The sequence below is a fragment of the Staurois parvus genome, unplaced genomic scaffold (genome assembly GCF_062004578.1).
Source record: "Staurois parvus isolate SC_StPar_1 unplaced genomic scaffold, SC_StPar_1.0 ptg000883l, whole genome shotgun sequence".
NCBI lineage: Eukaryota > Metazoa > Chordata > Amphibia > Anura > Ranidae > Staurois > Staurois parvus.
In genome coordinates this window covers 296,244-323,227 of record NW_028318679.1, presented here as the reverse complement: position 1 = coordinate 323,227, position 26,984 = coordinate 296,244, and the positions used below count along the sequence as shown (strand labels likewise).

Below are 26,984 nucleotides of genomic sequence, written 5' to 3'. Positions count from 1 at the left end.
AACCTCATCTTTTATATTTTACAAAAATAGGGTAATTTATTACTTTTTTTTTTTTTGTCTTAAATTAACTAGTATTTTTTTACTGAAATGTTGTAATATCATGCATAGTGGAACTATCACTATTTTATTTTCTAGGGTCTCTGCTTTCATAAAATATATAATGTTAGGGGGTTTTATGTAATCTTCAGTCCTAAAAGGTTTTTTTACATTTGTGCAAAAAAATGCAAAAACAGCTCTGGCAGCAGAAGGGATAAAGGATAAGCTCTGACCCACCCTTTCCTAAGGAGCAGCCAATCGGTGCTCATCACACTGCGAGGTCTCTCCCCTCCCTGCTAGTCCCTGGGTGCAGTGCTGGAGAGATGCAGGGAGGAGGAGATAAACTGCGCAATGTTAAAAATATTAACAGTTTGTCGCCATAAAGCCCCTTTTTGTTTTTAAAAGCCCCATGCATTTCTAAAATCAGCGATTTTTAAATGGTTTTGTTTACAATTTATATTTTCTTTTATCTGGACAAGTAGATTGGGGCACCGATTTAGTCCCTGGACAAGTTTTTACAAATATTTCCACACCACTGTTGCGTTTGATGTTTTTGCACATGCATTTTTGTTGCATTGTAACTGTTTTTTTTTGGTGAACTTGTTCCTGAGTGTATTAACCACTTGCCCTCTAGAAGATTTACCCTTCATGACCAGCCCATTTTTTGCTATACGGCACTGAGCTACTTTGACAATTGTGTGGTTGTACAACAGAAATTAAATGTATCTATTCCCCCCCACAGCTTTCTTTTGGTGGTATTTGATTATCACTGGGTATTTTTATTTTTTTGTTTAAAAAAAGAAACACAAATTTGTCTGGTTAAGAGAAAATATCCCAATAATTCTATATTGGTTTGTGAAAATTATAGCTTTTACAAATGGTGTCTATTTTTAGATAGATATTTATTACACTGGTAATGGCTGCAGTCTACAGGGACTGTAGCAGGCATTATGACACTGGTTGAGAACTGCCCCTGACCTCTCCAGTGATACCAGTACAGTGAGCAGTGCTAATAAGCACTGACACTGTAGTAATGACACTGGGCAGGGTTATTAATGTGTATTTTTTAGTAGGGGATGTGTGCATGTGGGTTTTTCTTCCTACTTTGCCGAAGAATAGAAAGCAGCATCTGTGTTTACACTCACATTTCTCCATTGTCAGCTACTCCACCAATCACAGAATCCCTGCTCTGAATCACTAGCCAGGACCTAGTGATTGACATCTTCAGGAGCCAATGACCACATGGGTAGGGCGGCGCACGCCCCCTACCTGGAAATGCAAAATGATGTATATTTACGTTTTTGCATAGAGCAGCCGCCTTGTAGCAGTAAAACTGCTATAGGGTGGCTGTGAAGTGGTTAACGCATCAAACGCACTACAAGTATTTCCATTGAAGTCTGTTGAACTAAAACGCACCATTTTGCATCTAAAAAAATGTCCCTGACCTTTTTCCAAAAATTTCATTGTGAACTTCACCCATAGGAAATCATGCTAAAGTGGAGCTCTACCCAAAAGGGGAAGTTCTGCTTTAAGGACTGCTCCCCATTAAGGATTGGCACCTTTGGGGGAGCAGGTACCCGAATTTGACAGGCACCCATTCCCACTTTCGGTCCAATTGCCTAGGCGACCAGAAGCAGAAGGTGTTTTTCCTCCCTCCCTGTAGTCTTTTGGGACCCGTGTCAGGTCCTAGAAGACTACAGGACCATTGGTGAAGAGCAGCGCTACTCGCGCATTCCCAGTGGGTACCTGGCTGTGAATCTGCAAGCTGTCTCAGCGGGTGCCCACACTGAAGATGCTGGCCTCCTGGAATACAGGACAGCTGGTGAAATGGGTTGCAGGGGGGACACCGCGGGACCAAGGGGCAGGTAAGTGGGATACTAAGCATACTTCATAAGTTTAACGGCCAAGTATAAATACAAATAAACCCCCTAGTGCAAAATGACAATCAAATACGGTGTACCCTTCCCTTATTCACAAACTTCCCCAAAATGCATATAAACACTTTAAACCCCAAAAAGTGTGATAATCTTATGAAATATGGTTAGTATCCCAAGTATAAATACAGATATAATAAGTGCTCAAAACAAAACTCAAGCCCCAAAATAATAAATTAGTCCTTCAAAATATCAGTCATTCAAAATCTCAAAATCAACCTCCAGGTGAAGACAGCCTCCACAGTAATTTCTGAAACCAAAAAAAGAAGGGAAAAGGCAGTGTATTATCCTTAACAACTTGAATTATTCATTCCATACCGTGTGATTCACACAACACTCGTGATCACTATATGGTAAAGTGAATAAATGTGTAAACACGTGCCTGTGAAACAATCTAGTGATAAAAAGAAAAACGTGTCCACTTCTAGAGTGTGCAAAATGGATACCCTTACCAAAAAAATATATAAACACAACCTTAGTAATCCTCCAGGCAGGGTACTGATATATAATAAGTTCCTCCAGAGGGATCTTCACAGCCACAGTATTATACTCCTCTCCAAACGATGCCCACCATAAATGAAACCACAATAGTATAATTCCGTATAAACTTAAACAGAATATACTTTATGTGCTTACATATATCTTCATCTTTAAAATTGCCATCAAACAAGAAATCAGCCCAGCCAGACCTCCGGAAATCCTCAGCAGATCGTCTCCTGTGTCTCAAATAGATTTCCAGGATCCAAAATGGCCGCTCGATCACTTCCGGTTCAGCTGTGCGTCTGACGTTACTTCCCTTTTGACATGTTTCGTCAATTAGACTTAATCATAAAGGATAGAGACGTCTAACAGGAAGGTCCTACTTATACCTCTGACATGAGCTCCGAGACCAAAGCCGCCATGTCAGAGAAGGGACCGCTGGCCATACTACACTGTATCTCCTCAATCGCGGTACCCGCGGCAGATATACCCGCTGTATATACATAAACACGGAGGATGTCACTACCACGGACATCCACATTCCTGGCTATTACATAATACTTAAAAACTTACTCATACATAAGTTACTTCTAAAACAACATAAATCCCTTAGCACCCCCCCAGAGGACAATACCTCATAATAACAAATACCTTCTATGAAATTCTATAATCCTCCCCCTCCCCCTAGAGGTCAATTATATATTACCATCATAGCACACTAAATATTTAATCAAACCTTTAACCTTATAAGTACAATACTAAATATATCCATATTCCAATGTTAATAAACCCTAATGAAATCAATATGAATGAGAAAAAATCTAATTAAAAAGATCACCATAAAAGGCCATAAATAAAACCCTATCCCTCCAGTAAAATATCTAATTAAATAAATATATTCAATAATCTAATACCTATAACATATAATGTAATATTAAATAAATACTTATTAAACTCATATCAACTAGAATCCTCTCCCAAATATATTTAAACTGGATCCCTACTCTGAATCTAATAAATCTAAAAATTTAAAAGTTAGAAATAAAAGAATTCAAATCTAAGTCTACATTTAAATCATAAGGTCTCAAGGTTTTGAGCTCAAATATCCAAAACGTTTCATTTTGGGAGATGGCTTTCATTTTGTCGCCACCTCTCCAATGAGACTCAATCCTATCTATCCCACAGAATTTCAACCTACTAGGATCACAGTCATGACCATCCCTAAAATGTCTTGAAAGACAGTGGTCCTTTTACCTTTCTTAATATTGGTTAGATGTTCTCCTAATCTGATATGTAATGACCTAGATGTCCTACCCACATACTGGAATCCACAAGGACATTCCAGTAAATGTCAGATATTTCGTGGTGCAGGTAATAAGTTTCTTAATCTTAAAATTCATGCCCGTACTACATGTAAAAGCCGGTATTTATGTAGTTTTAGAAGTAACTTATGTATGAGTAAGTTTTTAAGTATTATGTAATAGCCAGGAATGTGGATGTCCGTGGTAGTGACATCCTCCGTGTTTATGTATATACAGTGGGTATATCTGCCGCGGGTACCGCGATTGAGGAGATAGTGTAGTATATACAGCAGTCCCTTCTCTGACATGGCGGCTTTGGTCTCGGCGCTCGTGTCAGAGAGAGGTATAAGTAGGACCTTCCTGTTAGATGTCTCTATCCTTTATGATTAAGTTTAATTGACGAAACATGTTAAAGAGAAGTGACGTCAGATGCACAGCTGAACCGGAAGTGATCGAGCAGGCCATTTTGGATCCTGGAAATCTCTATTTGAGACACAGGAGAGGATCTGCTGAGTATTTCCGGAGGTCTGGCTGGGCTGATTTCTTGTTTGATGGCAGTTTTAAAGATGAAGATATATGTAAGCACATAAAGTATATTCTGTTTGTTTTTACGGAATTACACTATTGTGGTTTCATTTATGGTGGGCATCGTTTGAAGACTGTGGAGAGGAGTATAATACTGTGGCTGTGAAGATCCCTCTGGAGGAACTTATTGTATATCAGTGCTCTGCCTGGAGGATTACTAAGCTTGTGTTTATATATTTTTTTTGGTAAGGGTATCTATTTTGCATACTCTAGAAGTGGACACTGTTTTTATCACTGGATTGTTTCACAGGCATGTATTTACACATCTATTCACTTTACCATATAGTGATCACTAGTGTTTTTGTGTGAATCACATGCGTTATGGAATGAATAATTCAAGTTAAGGATAATACACTGTTTTTTCCTTTTTTTTTTCTTTTTTTTTTTTTTTTGTTTCAGAAATTACTTTGGAGGCTGTCTTCACCTGGAGGTTGATTTTGAGATTTTGAATGACTTTGATGTTTTTGAAGGACTAATTTATTATTTTGGGACTTGTGTGTTTTTTTTTTTTTTTTGTTTTGAGCGCTTATTATATCTGTATTTATACTTGGGATACTAAGCATATTTCATTAAAAAAAAGTGGCTGTTATAGTCAGCAGCTACAGTTTTTGTAGCTGCTGACTTATTTTTTGACAGGGTGAGTGGAACTCTGCTTTAAATGGACTGTAGTGTGGTTCTGCAGAATGCTTGGGTATGAACCTAACCTAAAGCCGTATTGGGCTGTGCCATCGTCTGAGCACTGATGCTCTGCTACACACTCATTTTGAGTGAGCTGTCCTACGTGTGACAAATGTGCTAATTAAGCTGCTGTGCTGTTTTTGGATGTCATGAGCGTGATTTTTTTTTTTTTAAATGCTTTCTTGCTGTGTTTTAGGGTGTTAACAATGAATGGCAAGTACGATGTGTTTGAACATGCGCCTTCACGGAATGCTCAGATGTGAATGGCGCTTCAAACCCAAAAGCAAACAATTTGCAGCTTACCAGTTATTAGATATGGTTGCTACTTTCATTTTTCTTCTAGGGTTTTTCCCTTTCACCTGGTGATCCTGCCAGTAAGTCTTTTTCAACAGAACAAGCTCTCCTGCAGATGTAGTAGTTAAAGGGTTGAGACCAACCATTTGCCACTGACAGAGGTACCTATAACTATCGGCTTTTATTTATGCAAAACCTTTAACCCAAAAACAAAACTGTTGGTATAACTGCATAAAACAGCGTGTTTCTTCAAATTTAGTGTATCTAAATTTTCTATTACATTTAACGCTCCCCTTCCCCCAGAGTGACAATGCTGCTTGGTTGCTTTTTCAGAGTGTAGGAACCTTGGGACAGGAAGTGCATAATTGGCAGGTTTGCCAGGGGAAGCTAGCACATCTATATTTTTTTTTTTTTTTTTTTTCTTTTTAAGCTGCAATATTTCATTCTTTAATTTTTTTTCCATCCATCTGTACCTTTCATAATTAGTGTCACAGGGGTATGTACTTTGTCCTGTCTGAGATTGCACCATAATGTCCTGCCTTGTTGACAAGACTAACTGTTCACCTCTACCATTACATGAGCATGCTGATCCTGAGCTACTTCACATGTGAGGGAGTTTTGAGTCTGAGAGATCATGCTTGTGATGGAGGTGAACAAAGTCCTAGGAGTTCTGGCAGCATCCTAGCAACAAGGCAAGACCAGATGCGATCTCAGGGTTTGTTAGGCTTCAGGAGGTACATAAACGGCGTGCACCAGTGCTTGACAAATCCCAGACGAAGGTGCTCAGAGGGCTGCTTTGAATGTGATGGTGGTGGCCGCCACCAAGCTTCACCACAGCTCCAGTATGGTGCCGCCCACAACCAGGCGGACACGGGCTCAGCTACTCTGCCTGGCACTAGATCCTCTCCACGGACACTAAGCCGCTGCAGTACTGGTGCTTCCCAAGGTGTGTAATGCTGCCCCCCTCCCTGACTCTTAACTTTTTCAGCTGTCTCCTAGATTCCAAGCAAACTTGTCAAGTCCTGGCCTACATCTATGGCAAGGGCGTTATTTTTCTTTGATCCCAGCTGCAGTTTATTATCTACAAGCACCCCTGAACTGTGTAGGCAGTTTTTTTTATTAGGTGAACTATGCTTTTAAGTTGGCCATACACTACAGTCTAATTGTTAATCCTGTTTGTCTACCATCTGGAGTACAAGGGCCTTCCTGATTGGCTGCAAATGGAATTGTATGTTCTATTTTGTAAACTGAGACGATTGTACAATCTATGTACAATTTGATCGTATAGTGTATGGCCAGCATTACACTTGCACTTTTACAATGCTTGCAACCAGTGTGGTTTGGAAGGTCCTTTTCATGCCAGTGGGATGTGTAATGGTCCATGTCGTCCAAGCAGGTTTGTTGTAACAACGCATTGCAGTGCCCCTAAACAATGTAATGTTCACTTTTCCTTTAACTATTGAAATGCCATAAAATTACAATTCAACTCTATATACAGCAGCATGGTGTGGTTGGTGTGATTCACTGCTGTGTGTTTACACGTGTTGTGTAAAAATGTAGTTGTGCTGCATCTTTATGCAGTTTTCTTCTGGTCGGTCTGTCCTTGCATCAAGCAGTGCAGCTCAATACACCCTATGTGGGCAAGACCTGATTTTCTGCCTTCTCGATAAACTAGCTTTAAACCCTGTTCACACGTGTTTTTCAGCTCCATGCTTAAATGAAATCCCATTGTTCCAGTGGCATCCTGTTCACACTTGAGTTCTGTTGCTTCACACTGATCTGGCCATTTTGTTTCCCTATAGACTTGAATAGAAAAAGCCTGAACAGTGGGAATGAGCGTTTTTTTTTTTTTTTTTTCTGGTGTTTTCTGCTCCTAGAGCAGCTATTTCTATTAACCACAGCAAAAACTCTTAAATGAAGAAATATGCCTGAAAGCCTATATTTGCAAATCTGCTCAAAAACACTGAATGTAGTCTCAGGGTTCTTCTTTTTTTTTTTTTTTTCTCTAAATAGGTTTTCAGTGTATTTATTCGATCAAATCAACTCGGCAAGCTTGTCTTTTCAACCTGGCTATGTATCTGCAATATGTAAAATGAATATTTGCTACTATGTTCACAATAAAGTAGAACTTTCCTCACTTTTGTGTTCATCTGCGCCTCCCCACTACCAAATTGCCATTCTAGCCTCAACAATGTTTTATAAATGCATATCAAAACCTTGACTGTACTGTCTGCGTGTCAGTTTTTGTTGTGAAATGTACATTTTGTTCAGCAATATGGTAACTTCAACATCTTGATTCTTGTAGGCTGTGAACTGAAGGCTGACAAAAAAGAATATGCATTTAAAGTGGATGATGATGAAAATGATCATCAGCTGTCTTTGAGAACGGTAAGACGTTTTTAGGAATTGCAGCAAACATCTTAAAGAATATGATGTCTTAAACTGTAATTTATTTTGGACCCATTAAAGTGATAAAGGCTTTTTTTTTTTTTTTTTTTTTAAACAAGCATGTCATATGTAACCTGTTCAATGCAATTGTTTAGCACAGTGCTGCCTTGATCCTCCTCTTGGGTTCACCGCTGGCATTCCAGCTCCTCACTCTTGCAGGTTGCTATGGGTGCTCCTGAGCCGCTGCTGTGTCCATTCACTCATGGAGTATGGTGTGACCTTACCCCTACTTTCTCCCAATTCGCTCACTGGCTGTGATTGACAGTAGCAGGAGCCAATGGCTACAGCTCCTGTCTCAGCCAATGAGTCAGAGACCTGGGAGAGCCGAGGCTCTTTGTGCATGTCACTTTATCAGGATGGGGCTTGGGTAAGGTATGGTGGGTGGGGGCCGTTGCACACAGGTTTTTACCTTCATGCATGAAGGTAAAAAAAAAGACCTTGGGCCTCTACAACCACTTTAACAGGTTCCTGCCTGGCCTATAGCCAGATGGCGGCCTGCAAAACCCCTCGTCCCTCCGGGTGGGCGCAGCGGCGCGATCTGTCACCAGCCGTGTACCTCGGACATGGCCGATGACAGATTTGAGTACCGACCCTGTTGCTGGTACCATGTGACCTGTGACCAATCACAGCAGGTCACATGACAGTTGTATACAATGGATGGCTTCATTCATGCCATCCATTGTGTACTAGTGTCTAGCTGTGAATGGTCACAGCGATCACATGCACAAGCTGGGCAAATCACAGCTAAGCACAAAAACACTGAATTACTGAATTAACATTGTACTACTTTGGAGAGGTGATCAGTATTTTTTTTTTTACACACAATTTACTACTTTGGTCATAATGAAATATGAAAAAATCTTAAATGTAATTAAAAATATTATAATTTTTTCATACTGTCACCAGTCGCTGTCCCTGATGACTGCTATGCCAGTTATGAGTACACTGTACTGCACTGGTGACAGTATGTAAAAAAAGGTAATTTTTTCATTTTTTGAAAAATTGACAAATACGTCAAAACTCGCCATGCCTGTTATGAAGTAGGTCAGACTGTCTACTTTGCGAAAAGGGGTCATTTGGGGGATATCTGTACTGTTCTGACATTCTTGGCCCTCAAGAAATTAGATTGGCTGTCAGTACTTCAGGATTGATCAATATTCAGATATATCCCATAGTTTGTGAACTTTAACTTTCCTACAAACTAAAAAATACATCCTAATTTGGGTTATTTTCACCAAAGACATGTAGCAGAATACATCTTGGCCTAAATTTATGAAGAACAATTATTTGCAAACTTTTATAACAAAGAAAAATGTGTTTTTTCAAACTTTTCAGTCTTTTTTTTTTTTTAATTTAGCAAAAAATAAAAACCCCAGCGGTGATTTAATACCACCAAAAGAAAGCTCTAGTTGTGTGACTAAAATTATATAATTTTAGTTTGCGTACAATGTTGTATAACAGCGCAATTGTCATTCAAAGTGAGAGCGCTGAAACCTGAAAAATGGCCTGGGCAGGAAGGGGGTAAAAGTGCCCTGTAAGGAAGCAGTTAAAGTAAACCTTTTACTGTATTGTAGTTAGCACATCCACAAATTGGTAAGCTACACTAGTTTAAGCTGGACTTTTCACCTGGTGATCCTGCTAGTAAGTCTTTTCAACAGAACAAGCTGTCTTGCTGATGTAGCAGCTAAGAATTGATACCATTTAACACGAACAGTGGTGCTTAAAGTGATCTGCTCTTATACCAACTTTTTTCCCTTTTGAGATAAAGGTTTTAAATAACATACCAACTTTAAGAGGAGAGAAGCGCCTCTAAGTGCAATAAACCTCTTTATTAAAGTATCTGTAGAAACACATGTGTAAAGTAATGAGCATAAACACCGTAGTTAACAATAGTTAACAGTGGGGTGGTAACCAGGGTGAAGAGCAGTCATCTCTCTGGTGTGGGGAGGTCAGCTTTCGGCTGGAACAGCGTGGTGGCTGGAGGGGAACAGCAGTGAGGCCGGCCGGTGTGCACGTCCTCCCTCAGAGCCAGATGGAACGCACACTGGAGCGCAGCCGTGATGACATCGGATCCCAAGGTGCATTGCGACGCGTTTCGGAGCATGCGCTAGCTGTGGAAGGCAGAAGTGTGCTCCTTTTTCAAGCGGGGGAGGTGGAAGGACAAGGATGAATATATAGGGAGCTCGAGTCTAATTCATTTAACCAATGATTAGCCATTATTGCAAGGTGAATAGTGGAAAGTCATGGATGTTCAAAAATGTCAGAATGGAAAAGAGAGGAAAAATGAAAAATACGAGATGTAATAAAATTGTGTAAAGATGAAAAAATGGTAATAGGTAATGGGGTTAAGAATAAATATAAAACCAAAAATAAAAATAAAAATAAAAAAAATTAAAAATGAATAATTAAACAAAAATAAGAAAGAAAATTAAATAAAAATAAGTAAAAATACAAATACATTGGAAAATGAGAATTGAACAGTTTAAAATACAAAAAAAGAAAGGAAGCTATGTGGAAAAATGTTGATGGGGATAAAAAAGTACAGAATTAAAAAATCCAAAGATTAGAAATTAATTAAATTTACAAAAATGAGATGAGTAGATGTAGAGGGGACATTTTTTTAAATTTTTTTGTGTGGGGTAGGCAGTTCACCTTGCAGCACTGGCACGTCAAATATGTAACAGTAGTGAACAGATACTTGGTTGTAATACAGCGTAATTGCAAAAGGTGAGATATGGTTATGGCTCTGCAGGAGCTTCATAATAGTAGCATTTATGCATGTTAGTAGTGGGTAGACTACCAATGGATATTAACATGGTAAAGGTGACAAACATATTGGTAATAGTACATGCAAATGATATGAAAAATAAAATAAAAATTAAATTAATAAAATTCCTTAAATACATAAAATTAACTTAAAATGATTGAAGGAATTTTTATTTAATTTTAAATTTTAATTTTATTTTTCATATCATTTGCATGTACTGTTACCAATATGTTTGTCACCTTTACCACTGTTACATATTTGATGTACCAGTGCTGCAAGGTGAACCGCCTACCCCACACTAAAAAAAATATATATTTTGTTTCCTCTACATCTACTAATCTCATTTTTGTAAATTTAATTAATTGATTTCCAATTTTATTATATATATATATATATATATATATATATATATATATATATATATATATAAATTTGCTTTGGGTTTTTAATTCTGTACCTTTTTATCCCATCAACATTTTTCCACATAGCTTTTTTCTTTTTTCATATTTTTAACTGTGCAATTCTCATTTTCCAATGTATTTGTATTTTTACTTTTTATTTTTTTTACTTTTTTTTTATTTTTGGTTTTATATTTATTCTTAACCCCATTACCTATTACCATTTTTTCATCTTTACACAATTTTATTACATCTCTTACTTTTCATTTTTCCTCTCCTTTTCCATTCTGACATTTTAGAACATCCATGACTTTCCACTATTCGCCTAGCAATAATGGCTAATCATTGGTTAATTGATTAATTAGACTTGCGCTCCCTATATATTCGTCCTTGTCCTTCCACCTCCCCCTACTTGAAAAAGGAGCGTACTTCCGCCTTCCACGCATGCTCTGAAACGCGTCGCAGTGCACCTTGGGATCTGACGCCACAGCCACGCCACCGCTGCGCTCCAGCATGCGTTCCATCTGGCTCTGAGGGAGGACGTGCACGCCAGCCGGCCTCACCGCTGTTCCCCTCCAGCCACCACACTGTTCCAGCCGAAAGCGGACCTCCCCACACCACAGAGATGACTGCTCTTCACCCTGGTTACCACCCCACTGTTAACTATTGTTAACTACGGTGTTTATGCTCATTACTTTACACATGTGTTTCTACAGATACTTTAATAAAGAGGTTTATTGCACTTAGAGGAGCTTCTCTCCTTCTCTTACCTACAGAGCCTGCTACAGCTTATTTGGAAGCCTTGCCCTCAGTGCCACACGGATTCCTACGCTCTTCATACAACAGCCACAACCACCATCACCCCATACTATTATTTCCCAGGACTTTCTGCAGTGTTTGCACTGTTACAACCACTCCTCATTTATTCTAACATACCAACTTTAGCTGGAGTTTAGCTTCAGTTAGTATATTTAAATCTGCTGCATCGAACAATCATCCAACCACCCACTACATTCCCCCCTTGCACCCCACTCAACAGCCAATTCTGCTGTCCAAAGGTCTGTTGCTCCTTCATCCAGTGTGTAGTCACCCTAATGGAGGTGTTACTGGCAGGACACTAGATGAAAACGGGAGGGGGCCTATCTTAAAACTAAGCCACCACATCTGATTGGTAAGCTGCAGTATAACATTTTTGAGTTTAATACAGCTTTGACTTCTCATGAAGACCTTTTTGTCTCTTTACTGAGGTCTTCATGCCTTGTTGGATGGGAAGGATAGCTGATCACGTGACCACTTTGATTGGATGTCAGTGGTTATGTGGTTTGAGAACTGGCACCCCAATCATTAGGAAAGGCTGAGAGCTGTATTTGACAGCTCGGCCACTGTATTGTAAGTGTGCTTTCTTTCACAGCATTTCGGTATCCATCTCTTAGGGGTCAAGTGTTAATTCTGTCTCCCTTGGGACCTCCCCCCCTTCTAATTCCTTACAGGTAGGTTCCCTCACTCAGTTTCCACCTGGCTGGGTGTTTTATATGAGGCTTCTGTTGCTGCTAGTTGCTTCTACTGTTGGTCTGACCTTTTTTCTGTGGGCCTGTTACTGGTTAGCTGTGTTGCCTGTCTCTTGAGTATTGCATGGACGTCCTGTGGAATATGAATCTATTCCATTGACCTGTACTGTGCGCCAAAATACAGAATTGTACAGTGAGAAGAAATTTGTTGTACCTCCTCTTTGATCTCTTTATTGCTTGCTAACAAAACTGGAGCCTCACTAAGTGGGTGGGATTTTATCGAGACACCAGGGGCAGACCCAGCAAAGATTTTCAGTGCCCAGCTACCTGAAAGTAACGGCATATAACCTGTGATCTAATAATCTATTCATGTCTTTTACTCCAAGATACAGAATTTACAGGTACATCAAAATTCCTGAGCAGGGAGGTGGTATACTGTAGTGTCTTTCTCCTGTAGGTGGCTTTTTATTCTAGTCTAATAATAAAAAAAAACAAAACCCTGAACAGATGCGATATCTTCAAAGGTGCCCAAATGCAGTTTTCTGGGAGCACCTGAATGCATATTTGACTTGTTTTTTTTTATGCCTTTTGTACACAAAAACCCCCAACAAGCCCAGTATCCCCTTTTTGCTATAAGTTTTTTTTTTTTTTTTTTTTTTTTTTTTTTTTTATTTGTAAGGTCCTTAAATTGGATATTGTGCAGATTCATGGTATAAATGATTTTCACTTTTCCAGGTTACTTTGGGTGCTGGTGCTAAAGATGAGCTGCATATTGTTGAAGCTGAAGGAATGAACTATCAAGCAAAACCAATAAAGATTGTACTTGCATCCTTGAAACCATCTGTACAACCAACGGTATAGTATTTACACAGCTCTGCTTGTGTTTTTTTTTTTTTTTAATATGAAGTAAAAGATGAGCACCTCTAGGGGGATATAACTGGTAGATGCAAAGGGTGGTTTCTGCAGGGCAATGAGCACAAAATTGAGATCACCAGGAAGCACAGGGTGTGGGCTTAAAGGTTGGCATACCTCTACCAAAAAACTGCCTATGCAGGTAAGGGGTGCCTGTGTATATATAAACAAAACTTTGCAGCTTTGGCCATAGATGGATGCTATTGCTTTTAGGTGCAGGCCATTTTCATACCTTCCCAAAGCCTGACTGAAAAATTGAGTTGGCATTTTTCTTTGTCCTACATTATTGCAAAGATGGTCCCAGCTGTTATGTCTACCCCCACCATTTCAGGAGTGAGCTCTTAAAGCTACTGTTACTGGGGGAGAGAGTACATGTGAGGTGGTTGATACAAAGCTTGCTCCTGTGATGGAGGCGAGCAGTAATGGCCAGGAGTGTCTTTGCAAGATCCAAGCAACAAGACTGGAAAAGGGGGTGTGGGGGGGACGGTGTTGCCTCTAGCAGTTTTTTTTTCAGTCAGGCTCTGGGAGGTAAGTAAATGGCCTTCACCTATAGATTTAGTTAAAGCTCCACAATTTTATCCACAGGCACTCTGTTCCTGGTATAGGCAGTCTTTAGTAAAGATGAACAAACCCCTTATGAGGAGACCTTGTGTGGTTTTTTTTTTTTTTTTTTTTTTTTTTTTTTTTTTTTTTGGCCCTCCAAAGGAGTGACCCCAGAGGCCCTGGGGGGGAGGAGCCCTAAACTTAAGTACTTGATGCCAATTTCAGGTTCTCTTAAAATTAAGTTCTGTGTTTTTTACACCTGGCAAACATTTCAAGGTGCAATAATGTCTTGAAGAGGCTCTTCTTGACTTTAGCAAGGTAAAAATCAGACTCTGAAACCCTTCTACCTTTAACTCTGATGGCCATGTTGGTTAAAGCCAGAAACTGAGAAGCCTGATCAGATAGAGAACCTTGAGATGGCAGATCTGACCTCTTTAGAAAAGCCCACGGTTGTCTGATGGAAGTCTTAATGGTTTTTGTACTACATTCTTCTAGGCCACTTTAGTGCAAAGGGAATCAGTCCTATATCGGTCTACCTTGAGCTGATGAGGTAGGATTCCTACTGGAATGAAGGTGTAAATTATCCTGAACGTGGATTATTAAATTTGATTTATCAAAGCATCTGAGGCTAGGGTGTCCCTGGTTCTGGCAACAGAGGTAGTTTGAATCTGCAGGCTAGGATGTCCACTTTCACAATCCTGTCTTTGGTATATGAGATTGAGGACATTGAGATGAAGAGCAGATTTCCCTTGATCTGGAAGATGATGGCTGAGATCTTTTGTGGAACTAGAGGCTGCTGAAGGTGGTTTTGAGACATTCCGCTGTGTAGTTTAAAAAAACAACCTTCCCACCTGTGACCTTTTTGATAAATTGGTCAAATGCCTTACCAAGTATACATCTTGGAAAGGTGTACATGTGGGGGACCTTTTTGGGTAGCCATACTGGAGATTGCCTCATGACTTGTTTTAGGGCATCTACGCAGAAAAACAGAGCAGTAGGCAATTTGTGAGACAATTTGAGTCAGCGGTCCAAAAAAAAATTAGCTGATTGCAATGTGCATAGATATACAGCAAACTGTCAGAGCATACTGTATATACAAAAAATAACAGCGCTAAATGAAGTGTACACTTCAATGTGTCTTATTCCAGTTCTCCCCATGCCCACTGTTTATCCTTCACCATATAAAGATATTGCAGGCTTTCTGCCATCCAATGCTGTCTAATGGATAGAACAGCAAATATATGCCTTATGGATTATCCTGCAGGGTATCTCTCAAAAATGAAGGCTGCACTTCACCCATGGTTGTCAGCATCAACATTCAAATCCAAAGGAATCGCCAAATGCAAAAAGGTGCTCATAGTGCTGTATTGATGATCTGAAATGTACATACACGTAAAAAACATTCACATAAACTCATTCAGATGCCGCTTGGTATATTTTACATGAAGGCTGCCAGTCCAGCAAGGATTGGTGGCAGGACCGCTAGCAAGTCCGCTCTGCTCAGCGCTGTTTCGCGTGACCATGCATCATCGGGAGCCTCTGTGTACAACAGCCATACTTGTGTAGCCCATAAACAGAACAGACCTACACCACTTCTGGTCCCAAACCACCAGCAGGAAGCTGCCCCAGGAACTAAATGGCATCTCCTCCAGTTAAGGCACCATTTTGCCGTGGTTGAAAATACAAACGGCTGTCATTTTGTTTTAGATCCGAACTAAAAAACATTTCCTATACATGTTACAGAAAATTAGATTAATGACAGGAAAAGTGAAAAAATTCGAGTATGAATTAACCGCTTCTCGACAACACTATAGCAGAAGTACTGCTACAGGGTGGCAGTGCTGTGCGAAATTGTGTATTGATTTTGTATTTCCAGGTAGGGGGCTCCCTACTGCTCTGCCATTGGCTCCTCTGGGATGTCAATCACTGGGTCCTGGCAGCCGATTCTTGTCCGGGACTCTGTGATCATCAGCGGCGCTAATAGGGGAGAGGTCTGTATGTAAACAATACAGATCTCTCTCCTGTCAGCAGGAACAGGCTTCTTTGTATTGCTTTGTACAGCACACTTGGTAAAACAGTTAACCCTTTGCCCCAGATGTTAACCCCTTCCTGACCAGTGTCAGTACAGTGTCAATGCTTTTTATTAGCACTGATCAGTGTTGGTGTCAGTGACATTCAGTAGCCGACCCCCCCCCCCCCCCCATATGTCGAAAGTCCTGCTTTAAGTCGCTGATCGCCACCATTACTAGTGTAAAAAAAAATTGTTTATGTGTATATATAATTATACAGGATTTATATAGCGCCAACAGTTTGCTCAGTGCTTTACAATATGACGGGAGACAATACAGCAACAATACAATTCAATACAAGAGGGATAGGAGGGTCCTGCAATCTAGCTTACAATCTAGGAGGAAGGGGCTAGTGGTACAAAAGGTAGTAACTGTGGGGATGGACTGATTGAAAGAGTAGAAGATTCCATTATTAGCGGAGGGCAGGATAAGCTTCCCTGAATAGATAGTTTTTTTCAGAGATCGCCTAAAAGTGAGCAGAGTAGGCAATAGTCTGATAAATTGGGGTAGCGTTCCAGAGGATGGGGGTGTGACTTTCGCGGCGTCTGACTCCTGACCACCTCGCCAAACTCGTGACCGAAGGACTAGCCAATCTACAACCGTGATGTCACGTGCGTAACAATGCCCTGCTCAGCTCACTGGACCACAAATCAAAATGCCTGAGCGTGATTATTACTGGGTCAGGTTAATTACGCAATTAACCCTTCACACTGCCACCACCTCTATTTTGGATTGAGAAATAAAGGAAACTTGGCAATAACACTATGATGGTTAGATAATAGTCTGTACACCACTGTCACCGCAGACAGGTTATACAGAGGGTTAAACACATAGTAGCTCTGTTCAGCGGCAGGAATTCGTAAGTTGCATTAACGAGCTATAGAAACAGTTCAACACTTTCAGAAAGATTTATTACTAAAAGGTCAAAAGGGTGCAATAAAAATATTTACATAAAGATGTAACCTATATCTATATATACAGAGAACAATAGCACAGCAAAGAGGTAACAGGAGGTTAAAGGGTTAAAGTACTTGCCAGTCAGCCTTGGGTTAAGCAGCTAAAGTTTCAGAGCAAAAGGGCATCTTCCAAGTTGCTTCCGATGTTAAAAGGGAGAATTCATCAACTTCCATTTAGGCCTGACAGCCTATTTTGTAGTCCCCCAGCAGGGGGTGTCTCTGGAGCCCAGGACCAATGCCTCATTTGGGGAGGGGTGTCTGGGCGGAGACCCAAACTAGAAACAAAATCTCTCATAGCTCATATTTTGGCTCATAACTCTTCCTAGGCACAAGAACCATTCCATTCATGGGTAGATTAATATGCAGATGCATCTGAGGAACGGTTAGATATGAAATACGTACTTGAACGGTTCAAGAGATGTAATTTTCTGCTTTCCTATATATTCCAGCCAGGGAGTGTGACACAAAATACTATTTGATCGTGAGCAATCTGAAGATATACCTGGTTTTTATGCAAGTCTCTCATATTCCAAGATATGTGACATAGGGGGGAAAATGTATTTTAAAAGTGGTATCTTTGACTGCCCTGGAATGTCTTTGAACTGAGGAGAAGGCTTGGGTTATCCTTTTTTACGAGGGGCCAGATTGCTCAGTTTCTTGGACAACCTGGCACCCAGCTCAGATGTTTTATAGCTTGGAGCTTCCTGCTGTGCTCAGACCTGCCTGTGACACTTCATCATTCTGGCCACATGTCACTGTAAATGAACAGAGGGAGGGGAGATGATCCAAGAGGGGGAGAAGGATCTACAAGATGGAGGGTTTGGAGCAAAATGGTTGAACCGTGTCCATCTCTGTGTGCACACTTGCTACAGGGGGAAGCTCTGGAGACTAGCATGGGAGGAGACAAGGGAGCTAGAGAGTAGGTCTTGCGAGGAGTGGAGAGTATGGTTTGGGTGATATTTAGAGACAAGATTGGTGATGTAATTTAAGGCAGAGTTATAAATGGCTTTACATTATTGTTAATGTTTTGAATTTTATCCGTTGGGCAACAGGAAGCCAGTGGAGGAATTGGCAGAGAGGGGTGGCAGATACAGAACGGTTAGTAAGGTGGATGAGTCTGTCAGCAGCATTCATGATAGTCTGAAGAGGGGATAGCCTGCGATTAGGTAGGCCAATGAGGAGCGAGTTACAATAGTCAAGGCGAGATATAACAAGGGAGTGAATAAGTTGCTTATTGATTTCCAAGGTTAGGAACTGGCGTATCTTGGAGATATTACGGAGGTGAAGTCTACAAGATTTGGACAGTGAATGGATTTGGGACTGAAAGGACAGATGGGAGTCTAGGATTACACCTAGTACCCTGGCTTGAGGGAAGGGACTGATGATTGTGTGGTTGATCTTGATGAGGAAGTCAGGGGAGGGGGCACGGGCTGGGGGGAATATTAAGAGCTCAGTTTTGGAAAGATTGAGTTTGAGGAAGTAGATTGACATCCATGCCGATATGTCACTTAATAGGATAGTAATGTGAGAGGAGACTGAAGAGGTGAGGGGTAGAAAGATAGATTTGTGTGTCATCAGCATAGAGCTGGTACTTAAAGCCATGGGAGTTTATCAAGTGACCAAGGGAGGAGGTGTAGATGAAAAGAAGGGGTCCAAGGACAGAACCTTGAGGGACCCCTATGGAAAGAGGGTGTGAAGAGGAGGCAGCGTTATAGGTAACGCTGAAGGAGCACTGCGATAGGTAGGAGGAGAACCAGGAGAGAGCAGAATCTGAGGCCAAGAGTGGAGTTTTTTGAGGGGATGGTCAACCATATCAAAAGCCGCAGAGAGGTCAAGAAGTAAGAGTACGGAGTAGTGGCCATTGGTTTTAGCTGTTAGTAGATCATTAGTGAGTTTTATTAGGGCAGTTTCAGTGAAGTGTAGCGAGCGAAAGCCAGACTAGAGGGTCAAGAAGGTTGTTGTCAGTGAGGTAGGAGCTCAGGCGGTTGTAGACTAAGCGTTCTAGGAGTTGAGAGGTAAATGGCAGCAGGGAGATGGGTCTTAAGTTGTCCAGGTTGGTGGGGTCCAGGGAGGGCTTTTTACGTATGGGAGTGTTGTGTGCATGCTTTAGACGGGAGGGGAAGGCACCAGTAGAAAGGGAAAGATTGAAGATGTGAGTGAGGGAGAATCGGATGGAAGAAGTTGACCGTAGTAGTTAGGGGACAGGATCCAGGGGGCAGGTGGTGAGACGGGCTTCTGAGAAAACCTTAGTGACCTCTTCGGTAGTAGCAAGGTCAAAAGAGGGAAGTGTTGAGGGAGGTTTAGTATAAGGTATGCTAAGTGGGATGGATGTCTGTGCAGTGGCGATGCCCCTACGAATTGTGTCAATCTTGTTTTTGAAATGATTTGCAATCTCGTGAGCAGTGAGTGAGGTACTGGTTGGAGGAGAAAGTAGATTTAAAAATAGAGAAGAGATGACGAGGACTGGATGACCAGGTATTAAGAAGAGTGACAAAGTAGGCTTGTTTGGCAGCATGAAGGGAGGACTTCTATGTTAAGAGAGCAGATTTATATAGGGTGAATGCTTGTTGAGATTTGGTTTTACGCCTTAAACGCACAACTGTCTAAGATTTCTGGTGTCAGTCTGCCAAGGTTGTAACGGTCGGGGCCTGATGCTGCTTGTTAGAGGAGCAAGTGAGTCTAATGTGGATGAAAGCAAACTGTTGGAGACAGGAGTGACCAGAGCATGATAGGGGAGAGATTCTGTCAGAGTTGGTCAGTTGCAGAGTGGAAAGGAGCAGGGTTCAAGTTGTGAAGGTTTCTGCGGGTAATTGCTGCTTTGAGGGACAGGTGTTTGAAGATGAGGACACTGAAGGTGATGAGATTGTGATCAGAGAGAGGAAAGGGGGTCTATTCCCATCAGTAAGTGGAGGACTGTATACATTGTGCTAATGCAAAAGATGAAGTGAAGTTGAGTTGATGTAGTTGGATTGTTGACATTAATAGGGATGGTAAAATCTCCGAAGGATGATGGTGGGTAATTCAGAGGAGAGGAAGTAGGGTAGCCAGGCGGAGAAATCATTAAAGCTGGATACCGGTCCAGGAGGCCGATAGATCACTGCAATCCTCAGATGGGAGAAAACAGCCGAATGCAGTGAGTCTCGAAAGAAGAGAAGGATAGAGAGGGAGGGTTAGGGAGGACTTGAAAGGTGCTCAGAGGGGATAGGAGCAAACCAACTCCCACCACCTTTCCGACCACTGGGTCTGGGTGAGTGGGTCCAGAGAAGACCTCCATAGGAAAGTGCTGCGGGAGAAGCAGAATCTGCTGCTTGAAGCCAGGTTTCTGTAATTGCTAGTAGGTTAAGGGAGCGGGAGACAAAGGGTGTGTGTGTATTGTTATACAGGATTTATATAGCGCCAACAGTTTGCTCAGCACTTTACAATATAGCAGGAGAGAATACAGCAACAATATAAGAGGAAAAGGAGGGCCCTGCTCCTTGGAACTTACAATCTAGTGTGTGTGTAAAATGTCGCCATATGTAGACGCTGTAACTTTCACATTAACCAATTTAAATGTATTGGGATTTTTTTAATTTGCAATTTATGTACGTTGCATGACTGTGCAATTGTCAGTTAATTTAATGCAGCGCCGTATTGCAAAAAAGTCAAATGAAATGGAGTACAATAAAATACAGTACTTCCTGTATGGGCTACATTTTACAGTTTACACAAAACAATATTAAATGTATAAAATAAATCCTATTGTCTAGAGAAATACACTGCTCAAAACAATTAAAGGAACACTTTGAGAACACATCAAATCTCAATGGGGAGCTCTATGGTGCTGGGCAGTGAGCACATGGCCCGCTAGGGAATGTCTGGCCCTCTGGCCACCCTCATGAAGTCTGTTTGGTCAGACATTGAGGCCAGTGGCCTGCTGGAGGTCATTTTGTAGGGCTCTGGCAGTGCTCATCCTGTTTCTTTCACAAAGGAGTAGATTGCTGTCCTGATGGGTTAAGGACCTACGGCGGTACAGAGTACCTGCCTCCTGGAATCTCCTCCATGCTCTTGACTATGCTAGGAAACACAGCAAACCTGGCAATGGCATGCATTGATGTGCCATCCTAGAGGAGTTGGACTGCCTGAGCAACCTTTGTAGGGTCCAGGTATCTTCTCATGCTACCAGTAGTGACACTGACCCTAGCTAAATGCAAAACTAGTGACTCAGTCAGAAAAGATGGGTGGGGGAAAAAATGTCAGTGGCCTCACCTGTAAAACCATTCCTGTTTTGGGGATAGTCTCATTGTTGCCCATCTTGTTCACCCGTTAATTTAATTAACCCCAAAGCAGCTGAAACCGATTAACAACCCCCTCTTCTACTTAACTGACCAGATCAATATCCTAGGAGTTTAATTGACTTGATGCTATACTCTGCTCAAAAAAATTGAAGGAACACTTTTTAATCAGTGTCCTTATCCTAATATAGTTATCAAAAATAATCAAACGGGGAGGAACATTGTTTGCATAGCCACTTTTTTAATATCTCACGCCCCCCATGTGGCTGTTAATTATCAATAGCTACAATTTTTGGGTTTCTGGAAACCGTTTATTCACTTTAAAATTGTAATGGAAGGCAAAACATTAAGGAAAGAAAAATCTGTTCTATGCTGTGAAAGGGGATTAGAAAGGTGAAGTGGACAAACAGCAGTACACTGATCTTCCCAGTGAATGGCTATGCAGGGGCAATGTCAGCACAATTCCAAGCATTTTGAAGATGGGTAGACTTTTCTTCCAACACAGCCATGAAACTGACCACAATGGGATGGATATGCTCCCTTTCTTAGTGTGGTCAGTTTTAATGGCGAAGCAAGAGGACTGGCAAAATCACCAGGTATTTCACACAAGCAATACAAAGAGAACTGGTTTAAGTACACGGTACAACAGACAAGTGGGGAATATGAAATGTTAGAGTAACCTTCTTTAAGTCTGAGGGACTGTGTGCTTAACATTGTCCTCAGGTTAGAGTTCTGTGCGTACTCTGGAATGGGTGGCCTGGTGTCTATGCTGAATGAGAGCTCTGCTCTTGACTGTACGGTCTTGGAGACTATGCATTGACTTTCGGCATTCCTTAGCCAGTGATCTCTGCGTGAGGTTTGCGTACTTGGGTGCTCATCAACTGCATGGCTTGTTAGGCAAAACCTGCTAGAATGAGCCTTTTGTAGATCCGATTTGTATAGCAATATTCTATGTGGGTGATCACAGCCTCTTAAATAGGTTTCCCAAAGCTCTAATGCGGTCAATGCTCCTAATCAGGTGAATGTTGGTGAGTGAGGTTTCTGTTCCGTGTGTGTTATAATTTGTGTAAATCTTTTTGTTCTAGGTATCTCTTGGCGGCTTTGAAATTACACCTCCAGTGACTTTAAGACTTAAGGCGGGTTCTGGTCCTGTATATGTGAGTGGGCAGCATCTTATTGGTAAGTAATGCTAAATTGGTTGTTCCACCAGTCTTAATGTAAACTGTCTAACTTCTTCCTGACCATGCTATAGACTGGAAAGTGCTACAGCTTGGTTGATCAGATTGGGGATAATTTGGTAGTAAACTCTTGTTTATATTTTTACCTACAGGTAAGCTTATAATAAAGCTTACCTGTAGGTAAAAATATAAATATCTTCTAACTTGCACAGTTTAGGAGATTCTACAGAGCTGCAGCCAGTGACATTGGCATACATGTGCGATTTCTTCAAAGCTGTGTGCCGTGGCCGAAACTCCTGTGCAGGAGTGACATCGGCAGCTCAGCCATTCAAGCAGCTGAAGCACGGGAACCCGGATAGAATGTGTGAAGATGGAAGTCCCGTGAGCGGTGACAGTGCGCTTGTTTTCAGGAAAGTTTCACATAATGTGCTAGTATACAATACATACTAGCACATTCTATTTCTTTGCAGGGGGAAACTTCCAAAAAAGTTTACTACCGCATTAAGGGCCAGTCACACAGGGGACATTTGTAATATTGCACAATGAAAAACTGTGGCTTTGTGTAGTGAAAAGGCACGCTTTATCCACCCGCTAGCTTGTATACAATTTGCATTTTGCCAAAGCACCTCTGAAGAAACCTGGAGGCACCCCAGGGTGCCCGGCCACACTGGCTGAAAAAGGCTGATCTTTCCACCTGATAATGGATAAGAACTGAGATTGGTTCCATGGTTTTATGGTTGATTGTATATAGCAGTGATTCTTTAAAGCCATGCTACAAGTTTCATTCACGTTTTAAATACACATGGCTTTCTCTGGCTGTGGTTGGGGATTGTGATGCCATTTTACCAACTCTCTTCCTTAGTGGAAGCCTTGTATTCATAAAAAATACAGCTTCCATTGAATGGCAGAGCAGTGCTCAGCCCATTTTGATATTTTGTTCTGTGAATGGTACAGGAAGTATCTGTGCTGATGCTACATGGTTTACAGGCAAGTTCTTCCTTCCTGTGCTAAAAAAAAGCAGCATTGCCAATCTCACATCAGTCACTTGCAACTTGCACTCTCCTAATACTTCCTCAGTCAAATCCCTGTAAACATTAAAGGTACATCCTATCCCCTAAAATTGGGGAGATGTCTGTTACCACTTTCCCTTTCAATTACTTTTAGAGTGGTACAAAATGGAGTTCAAAACTCTATCCCCTTTTAAACAATCAATATTCTGAAGGACTGTCATTTGCTCTGAACAATCTCTTGTCCCAGGCACTGGTCATTCTGGCTGCTGTAGAGGATGTGATCTGTTGGGTTTTTGCACTATGAGCAGGTTTGAATAGAATAAAATCCTTTGGCGTATTGTCCTGAACCTAAAATCTTTAGTACCTTCCCAAGTGTGCATGTGTTTGCTGGTACTTTTTGTCTGTATTGCAAAATATTTCAAAACGCAAACCCCATACTAAATGTTGAAAACCTCAATGCCTTAATGTTGCAGCTCCCATGTAAAGTGGATGACTTAAGTAACCATGGAGGTGCTCTGCTGTGTAAGTGGCAGCACACATTATGGGATATAAGTAATTGCTTTGCAGATACCCAGATAATCCCAGATTCACACATTTTGAGCTTTTTGGATCTTCACATTCCAAGCTACAACCAAAATCACATGCTTTTTAAACGCTGCCTGTTCACATTTGCGCGCTCAGACCCCTCTAACTTAAAGTACTTCTGTGGATCATAGGAGTGCAGTTAGTTTTGCACCCCTGTGACCTGTCATCTGACAGCAGGCTGAAGTCGCTCAGCCCGGTCCAGGCTGGGGAAAGATCTGACTTAAAAATCGGGATTGGGATCCACCCCAGAGTCTGCATCGGAATCTGGCTCAGCCTCTTGGCAAGCCGCTCCCTCCCACTCCACAGCCCAGTGCTCCATGGAATGCATGCAGAGCAGACAGCGGTGACCGCTCTCTGATCAAAGCAGCTGTGAGAACTTGGTCATGTGATCACTGATTTCTCGCTCTTCGAGGGGGGGGGGGGGCGCGATGGGGGGGCAGGGGGCCAGATACAGCATCGGATTAATGCTGCATCCACCTAGGTAAGTGTACATTAAAAGCAGTTTTTTTTTCTTTGCCCAATCAAACTGGTACTTGAGCTACTTTTCACACAGTAAGGGGCATTGGTCCTATAAACCTTGGTGGGAGTACCTAAAACTTTTAATTTATCAAGCCTAAACAATCTCCTTATGACTAGATTTACATTGTCTAAAACAAACTCAAGCTTGGGGAACTTGTTTAAAAAATGTTAAAACATTTGCCACTCTTCTGAATGTATGTTGGGAACCCAGAGGCAATTTTGAGAAATCACACCTCTTGCCCAGTGAAAATGGGTTAAAAGTACCAAGTGGGCTTAATTGTATATAGTAATGATTCCAAGCCCCAAGAAAATTTTAAATCTTCCTAATTACAACTTTTATATCTCTGCACCCTTTGTTTTTATTACGTCCTATATTGGGAATTGGTGATCCTGCAGTTCCTGGGGCTTCCTTCTTCCTGGTGATCTGCAGGCTCATGCTCATAGCCTCTGCAGTGTTGCCACGACAGTGTGGATGCTCCCCATTTAGTGAAGCAAGGTGTTAATTACAATACATGGCTTACTTACTAGGTCAGGAGGGAACGGTTTTCACTGGTGGAGCTAAACCACAGTTTCGTACCGTGTAGCTATTTTGCATCCTTTTTCAAACCTTGCAGAGCAGAGTGAACTGTTAGTCAGGCACATGCTTTGTTCCCAAAGTGGATGAAATGTTCGACTGACTGTGTCCTCTCCTTTGAATGGTATACATCAGGAGGTAGTGCAAAAGCTAATGTGATGTCATAGGACTTGATGCTCTGCAATTAGCACTGCCCCTGACCTGGACAATGCTGCTTTGGTAATAGCAATTGCGTGACCCAGAAGAAAGGCAAAATAAAGGTACAAACCTCCTTTTTAAAGTACAGTTTACATATGTGAGTATTTGTGTGCCTTACTTGTACAAAGTAGGGCAGATAATCAGTTTGGTAATACTTCAAAAGCAAAATACACTATTGTAGTGTTAGATTAACTTGCCTTGTTCAATTATCCAAATCCTGTTCCACTGACAGCCTTGGAAGAAGGATTGGAGTCATCGGATGAGGATGAAGAGGAGGAGGAGGAAGAAGAAAATGCTGCCATAGTAAAAAATGCAAAAAGGGCTGCAGCTGCTTCTACATCAAAGGTTCCACAGAAAAAAGCAAAAATAGCAGATGAAGAGGATTTTGACGAGGAGGAGGATGATGATGAAGAGTGAGTTGATTAAGCACATTTCACTTCCCTATCATAGGTATTCCTGTTTGGCTACAAGTCAGAATTAAACTGTTTGGATAAGACAGAAGATAATGGAAATCTAGGTTTATCCTCAGTGGAGCAACTGGTAAGTTGTGAGACTGGTACAAAGACAGGGCAGGTGTAGATGGTGTGCCAAAAGTGGATCAAATGCCTTTTAACCACTTTCCATCCAGCAACGTACTGCTGGACGTTTGGTTATACCGGCATGCGCCCAGTACATTTTTTGTAATCCCAACGCATTAACCCCCCCCCAGCCACCCTGTGATTGGCTTTGAACGGCTCTCCGTTACAGTAAACTGGAAACTGACCTGACATCACTTCCGGTTTACTCAGAAGTAAAAAGTAAACCGTGCCATTTTTCAAATAAAAGCATTCAGACGCAGATCTTGGTATTTTTTAATGCTTTTAAGTGCAGAGGAGGGATTTGGGGACCCCTTCTGCATATTTAATAATTTTTTTTTTTTTCTTTTTTGTGAGGGCTGCTGCAGTTTTTCACCTCAATGCATAGAATGCTTTAAGGTAAAAAATGCTTGGGCTTTTACAACTACTTTTTAGTTCTAGTTTCATGCTTTGACTGTAAGGTGCTGTTGCTGTCTTCTGTCAGGCAAGATTCATTGGCTTTCCAGTCTAGGAATCCCTTTTTGTCCAAGATACGGAATCTTCAAGCAAGTCTTATTTTATTTTTTTTTTCCCTTATGCAAATTAACTTTCAAGTTGCTATGGATATGTGCCTTATGCATGAAACCTGGTAATGGATTGCTTGGATATAGTACTGAATGCCAGTGTTAATTTTGCCAAAGTAGTGTTGCTTTCGTTAGTGACATTTTAGACAACTAAAATATTTTCATCAACACTAAAATGGCATATTTTTAAAGACTGAATTGAAACTTGACTTGACATTTTAACTGGTTATATATCATAATGGCTAAATTTGTCATGCATTTTCAAACCTTAATACTATAACATGTGACCTTTACTCCAGGAGTATGAGTTTGGAAATCCTACAGAAATGCATTAGTTTAAACCCATTAGCTTTTAGTCAACTAAAATGGACTGGAGACTAAAACTTAATTTGAAATTTGATTTCAACACATGCTGGAATCATCCTCATCTGCCCATACCCTTGTATTCTGACTTCGTGGGGGCTGGGAAAGCATGAATGAATGAAAGGACACTTAGCTCCTTTTTACTATTGAGGAATGGAGAGTTTGCCTTAAAGTTGTTGTAAACCTCGGACCAGGGGCGGACTGACCATTTGGAAACTCGGGCACTGCCCGAGGGC

At 41.2% G+C, this 26,984-nt stretch overlaps 1 protein-coding gene across 2 annotated transcripts in view; it reads left to right on the top strand.

The window, feature by feature from the left end:
• NPM1 (nucleophosmin 1) overlaps nucleotides 1–26,984 on the top strand; it is a 52,382-nt gene that overhangs the window by 4,297 nt on the left and 21,101 nt on the right. For both annotated transcript variants that reach the window (XM_089656048.1, XM_089656047.1), the window contains exons 2-5: nucleotides 7,614–7,696; nucleotides 13,165–13,284; nucleotides 22,269–22,362; nucleotides 25,480–25,660. In XM_089656048.1, coding sequence (XP_089512174.1) covers nucleotides 7,614–7,696; nucleotides 13,165–13,284; nucleotides 22,269–22,362; nucleotides 25,480–25,660 — 478 coding nt within the window. The remainder of the gene's footprint in view (nucleotides 1–7,613; nucleotides 7,697–13,164; nucleotides 13,285–22,268; nucleotides 22,363–25,479; nucleotides 25,661–26,984) is intronic.